The sequence below is a fragment of the Fukomys damarensis genome, unplaced genomic scaffold (genome assembly GCF_012274545.1).
Source record: "Fukomys damarensis isolate Sample0158 unplaced genomic scaffold, DMR_v1.0_HiC HiC_scaffold_39, whole genome shotgun sequence".
Lineage (NCBI taxonomy): Eukaryota > Metazoa > Chordata > Mammalia > Rodentia > Bathyergidae > Fukomys > Fukomys damarensis.
Genome location: NW_022900951.1, coordinates 100103676 through 100110278, shown reverse-complemented (window position 1 = coordinate 100110278; position 6603 = coordinate 100103676). Strand labels below are relative to the sequence as shown.

General features: G+C 32.8%; 1 protein-coding gene across 3 annotated transcripts in view; it reads left to right on the top strand.

The window, feature by feature from the left end:
- Window positions 1–6603, top strand: part of Thoc2 (THO complex 2) — a 119900-nt gene that overhangs the window by 106225 nt on the left and 7072 nt on the right. For all 3 annotated transcript variants that reach the window (XM_033760164.1, XM_033760165.1, XM_033760163.1), the window contains exons 34-38: window positions 1928–2062; window positions 2400–2469; window positions 2552–2709; window positions 4726–4802; window positions 5292–5337. In XM_033760164.1, coding sequence (XP_033616055.1) covers window positions 1928–2062; window positions 2400–2469; window positions 2552–2709; window positions 4726–4802; window positions 5292–5319 — 468 coding nt within the window. In that variant the 3' untranslated portion in view covers window positions 5320–5337. The remainder of the gene's footprint in view (window positions 1–1927; window positions 2063–2399; window positions 2470–2551; window positions 2710–4725; window positions 4803–5291; window positions 5338–6603) is intronic.

The window sequence follows — 6603 nt, the reverse complement described above, 5'->3', positions numbered from 1 at the left end:
TTATTTTACTTTTTTTTTTTTTTTTTGATACTGGGGATCGAACTCAGGACCTTGCGCTTGCAAAGCAGGCGGTGGAACCACTGAGCTAAATCCCCAGCCCAAAGCTAAGTAGAATTTTAAGAGTTTAAAAGTGAGTAACATTCTGGTCAAGAGAACTGCTAGAAAGGATAGGAGTGATGAAGTAATGTGGCCACAGCATGGAACTCACCTGATTGCTGTACAGTAGAATATAATTGTGAAAAGACTGTGGAGAGCTTGGAGTGCCTAAGCTAATTAGTATGCATTTCATTCAATAGGCAATGAAAAAATACTTTTTTGTGGAAAAGGTACTGTGGTCATACTATTCTTAAGAGTAGAAAGGAAGTGTTGAGTTAAATATATTTCTAAACAATTTCTTATTGTGTATCTGTTGAGCTTTTTAACATTTATATCAAAAATGAAATATTTGATTAATGCAAGAAGTAAGTTGTAGAAAATTGCTGAATTCCTTGCAATACAGAATTCAAATAGGCACAGGTAAAACTTCATTCTTGGAGAAGGGGTGTGTGTGGGTGTGGATGTGTGTGTATGTCTGTACAAACTTCTTTTTCTTTTACTGGGAGAAAGTAAAAATTACCTTTAGAGAAATATTTTTGAGTATTGCAGTGATATATTGTAGCCTTTGTCTTAATCAGTTCCATGAATAAATTAAGGTGTGATAAACCTCACAATTAGAAAAATCGTGAAGCATCATTAAATGTCTACTCAGCAAGAGTATCTTTTAGACAAGTACTTTATGATTGTTTATCATTCTCTTGCTCTTTATTATTAATAAACATTTTGTCTATTTCAGTTGATCATCAACTTTTAAACATAGAAATTTTAAAGAATCCACTTCTGCATTACTATGACAATATTTCTGAGCCAACTGAATTGAAAATGTTTGATGGTGCTCAAAATAAGTGTTTAATTCTCACACTGGTGGCCTTTTTTTTCTTCTTCCTTTGAATACCAAAGGATTCCTTCATGTAAAAATATTTGACTCACTATTATGTTTATTCTTAACGTATATCTGAAATTGTGTAGTTATGCAATAAATTTATATTCAGTATTATGTTGCCTAATACTTTTAATTATTAAGTTTAACTTGAAGCACTGTTCTAAATGCCATTAGGTTTGGTATCTGATTATTTCCTTACTACTTTCTAAATATTTTCTCTTATGGTGTATTTCCATATTTACAGCTTCCATAAGTAGGGTTGTCTTTTGGTTATTTAGATAGAGTTAGAATATCCTTGATGTTTAATGCCTGTAGAACTTTTGGCAGTTAAAGAACAAGCAGAGGACAATATTTGTTCATTTTTTTCAGTCTTTAAGTAGTTAACTACCCACAGCTGACACACTAGTTTTCTATTTAAAACCAGTAAGACAAATGTCAAAGTCAGTTATGCTTATTTGATGTAATTGGAGTGCTGAATAATCTCTACCTAGTTTACACTGAGGCAGAAAGTATTTACCAGTGACATGGCTTGGTTTTATTTTTACATTTTTGCTCACTGTTATTATTGACTGCCTATTAAACATTTTCACGATTGTGTAGAGGTTTGTATGTTTTTTTACAATAAAGTCCAGCCACTGATTTTCACATATCGACTCTTATAATGGTAGTAACTAGGTGTTTACGATGGAGTGATACCGAGTTTACTTAAGTAGTCTCAGTTGAGGCAGTGATATACTGGTTGAGTTTAAATGGTAATTTATACAAGGCTATGAATTAAAGCCTTTGTATAATTTGTATGATGCTCTTTTATTTTACCTATTGTAATACAAATAGCAGACCAGTTTTGACTTTGGGTCTGACTACCAATTGTCTTCATTTAATTAAAAACCGAAAGGTGCCAATATTGGAAAACTAATAATCTTTAGTAATATTGCCTTAATTTAACAGCTCTACATTAATCATACTCCACCACTGTCCAAGAGTAAGGAGAGAGAAATGGACAAGAAAGATTTGGACAAGTCAAGGGAAAGATCCCGAGAGAGAGAGAAAAAAGATGAAAAGGACAGGAAAGAACGGAAAAGGGTGTGTAACTTTTAAAAACTAGTTTGGAAAGCTCATTATTGTATAATAGTGTATTTGTTACCTTTTTTAAAAGTACTAGTTTGTTTCATATTAATCTGTTGTTTTGAGTTTTAATTGATATTTTTATGCTCAGATGAGTTTGCATCTTCTGCAGTAATAAGGATCTTTAGCCTAGTAGTCTCTACCAGCTCTGCTTTTCTTTCATGCTGTTTTACCAAGTATTGGAAACTACTGCATATATTCACCATGCTAGCTGTACCTTTTCTTCTATAAAAGTAATACTTTGAAACAAAAGCATAAACCCTTGATCAATGTAGTTCACAATTCTTGATTCTAGGATCATTCAAACAATGACCGTGAAGCACCACCGGACTTAACCAAGAGGAGGAAAGAGGAAAATGGAACGAGTAGGTAGACTTACTAATACTTTCAAAGCAATCATCAAAATGAATTAGAAAAGGCTTTCATGAATCTTTTTTGTAATTTTAGTGGGGGTTTCAAAACACAAAAGTGAAAGTCCTTGTGAGTCTCCTTATCCAAATGAGAAAGACAAGGAAAAAAATAAGTCAAAATCTTCAGGCAAAGAAAAAGGCAGTGATTCATTTAAATCTGAGAAGATGGATAAAATCTCCTCCGGTGGCAAAAAGGTAAATTAGGAAAACAAATAATATACTTTTTCTCCTTAAAAAAATCAACCCTTTGAAAATTTAGCAAATATTGAACTTTTGCTTTGTCAAATAATATTTTGTTAATTTTATTTGGATGTGGGAAGAGGAGGCATGGGACGAAGGTGGTCTATCTGATTGGGAAATTTGAACCAATTTATTCCCATATTACTGGGAGGGTAGAGTTAGTATACTTTTGAAATTCTTTTCTCTCGATCTCCTGTCTACTTCTGTTGTTTGAGTTTTAACCTTATTTTCTTTTTACTCTACACTTCATTTTTAATTTCTCTTTATTTGTAATATTAAAATCTAGTAACATGTATTCTCTGACCATCACAGTATCCCAAAGTCTTTATTAAATATGATTTTAAACATTTTTGTAACATTTTCTCCTAATAAACTAGTTTGTTTGAAACTTAATTTGCTTTTAAGTATACAGTACATTCTCTTACATACTAATGTATCACATTCAAACTAAATTTCATGTATGTGCCATAAAGTAATAAGCAATTACTAAATATAAAGTATTTACCAAGCATTATTGTACATATTCAAAATTATACAGTGTATTCATAATTCATAAAAAGTTACAGAAAATTTAAAGTTGAGTAGTTTAATTGTATATGCTTTCAAAGATATACTTTTTAAAAATGGAGGTGAAATTCATATAGCATAAAATTGTTTTAAAGTATACACTTCAATGACATTTAGTATATTAAAATATTGTACGGCCATCCCTATAGTTCCAAAACATTTTAATCACTGAAAAGGGACCCTATGTATGAAGCAGTGAGCTCCCATTTTCCCTGCCCCTAGCCTCTGGCATGAACCACAGGTGGTACAGGCATGACTGACTCATTAGGCCCTTGTGCCACTAGTAGTACAAATAGATCTAATCACTTTTATTGGCCTTTTTACTAGTAAAATTAATAAAAAGCCACCCAATGGAACAGTCATGAATGTACCATCTGTGGTTCAATCTGCCCAGTAGCGAGACAAACATATTATGGCCCCATTGTGAACATGTTAATCTGCTTTCTGTCTCTGGATTTGCCTGTTCGTTATATTTCCTATAAATAGAATTGTATGGTATTATGGCCTTTTGTGTCCTTTTTCACTTTGCATAATGTTTTTTTGATTCTTCTATGCTGTAGCATCTATCATTATTTCATTTCCTTTTATGACTAAGTAATATTTCATTGTGTGAAGAATATACCACATTTGTTTATGCATTTGTCAGTTGATGGATTTTTAGGTTCTTTCAACTTTTTGGCTATTGTGAACAGCCCTGCAAACATTAATGTGCTGCTATGAAGTATTTATTTGAATATCTGTCTTTAATTCTCTGGAGTATTCACGCAGGAGTGGAATTTCTTGGTTATATGATAATTTTATGCTTAACATTTTTGAGGAACTGTGAAACTCTTTTCTGCTTGGCTTTGCAGTTTATATTTCTACTGGCAATGTATCAGAGTGCAAATTTCTCTAAATATTCTTGTTAATATTGGTTATTTTGTTTTTTGTTGTTGTTTTATAGCTATCCTAGTGGGTGTGAAGTGATATCTCGTTATAGTTTTGATTTGCATTTCCTTAATGACTAATGATGTCGAACATCTTTTCATGTGCCTATTGGGAATTTGTATATCTTCGGAGAAATGTATTTAGACCCTTTGGCTGCTTTAAAATTGTGTTGTGTTTTTGTTGTTCAGTAGTAATAGTTTGTTATATAATCTAGATTACTAGATTCCTTTGCACGATTTGCAAATGTTTTCTCTCATTTTGTCAGCCATCTTTTCACTTTCTTGATAGTGTCCTTTTGATACATGAAAGATTTTACTTTAGGTGGAGTCAATGTATCTTTTGTTGCTTGTGCTTGTGGTTTCATATTAACTTTTTGAAGAAAAATCATGGCTGGTGGGTAATGAAAAGGGATTTTGAGCGGATTTTTAAAAAATATTTGGTTTTCCCTTCCCCAACTAATTCCACCATTCCTTATAGGAGTCCAGGCATGATAAAGAAAAGATAGAAAAGAAAGAGAAACGGGACAGTTCAGGAGGAAAGGAAGAGAAGAAACAATATCCTTTTCATCTTTATTAATTGACATTTTCAATCAGTGTTTTTGAAAGCTTTGATAAAGTTGATGTTTGGAATTATATCTTTGTAGTATGTAGTCTATAAATATTTAGGTGCTAATTAGCTTTAAAATGGTCTTTCCAGTTAACTTTCTGAAATGTATGAAATCTGAAAGTGGGAGACTTGATATTCTTGACTTTTTAAACTTCTTTTGTGACTGAGATGTTTTATGCTACCAAGGGATTTTTGTTACTTCTGTCTGTATTGTTACCAAGAGGGAGAAAAAGTATAAAGATTGCCTTGGGTTGGGGCATGGTGATAGAAGAGAAAATTAATGTGGCAGATGAGCAGAGTTGGTGGAGTTTGAGGCTACCAAGCTGGTCAGAGTCAAATAGTACTGTAAGCTGAAGGATTACACTAGAAGATGGGATACTATTTACACACACACCCACACACCCACCCAAGTTGTTTTCCCTTAATTTGTCATCTACTCATAAGTCCTCGGACAAGCACAGATAATGAAGACTTTCAGTCAAGGTGAGTGTTCTCTCACCTTTTCATTTAAAGATAGAAGCATGGGTTTGATAATATTGAAAAGGCTAGATCCAGTTTGCAAAATAAAACTACTTGAATTTTCACCTAAGTATAACATCCAGGTTTTTTGGTACAGGTGCAAACCAAGATTTGTAGTTATTTTTAAGCGGTTTTCATTTTAAGCTTGCTGATTAGCCACACATTTTTTAAGCCTCAAGATATATTTAAGAACATCTGGCTTTCTGTTCACTCTTTCCCATCTTTTCTAGATAATTAATTACCTTTTAAAAGTATCTGTATCCCTATAAGTGGTGGTGGTATTTGCATTTTATAGGTGAGCATACTGAGAATGAGAGGTTAAGTTTAGGAAAGTCACAAGAGATACTAGCCAGTGCAACTGATAATCAAACCTAGGTCTTATTCTTCAGTGTTCCCTGTTCTTTTTGCCTTCTCATGAAGATCTGTTATCCAAAGATTTTTGTTAATGTTTTGGACCTCTTTTTCTCCCACAGCCTGTTTTGCAAAGTCAGAAAATAAAGTGTGATTTTAGTTCTAGAATTTAAATCTGCAACTTTGTTGTCAAGGTAATGCACTCAGGCTTTATGTGAGATATAAAAAGTATTTTAACTATGTTAAATCATATGTGTATCTTAGTGGACAGAGTGTTCAGACTCTAAATATAGCCTGTTTTGAGCACTTAAGGTCAACTTAGAAGCAGTTATTGTTTGGTAATGTTTTAGGTAAGACAATTTGCCCCCTACATTTAATACTTCCAGATAGACACTTTTTTTTAAGGATTTTTTTCTTTTTGTTCTTAAGACAGGGTCTCCCTATGTAGCTCAGGCTGGCCTTGAACTCATACCTGCCTCAGACTCCCTAGCACTGAGATTACAGGCATGCACCACCACACCTGGCCAGATAGACATATTTAAAGTTCTTGATTCTGCTTTTTTATAGCCCATTTTCTTGCTTCCATTTTAGATATCATTTCTTAGTGATATTAAATGTACCTGCTGTCTGTACCTTGACTGCATCCAATCTTTCTTGAAATCAGATAGATGACCAAGTCTATTTACAGTTGTTCAAATTAGAATAGTAGCTGAGAGCTTTAGAGTATGATTTTTGTCATTTTTATTTTGGCTGCAAAGCAGCCAGATTGGTTATCAACTGATGAATGGTGTTTTTCTGTGCTTGCTATCTAAGTGTTAAAGTAAAATATGAATTATCAAAGAGCATTTAGGATTTAATAGTTTTTTTTTTTTTTTTTTG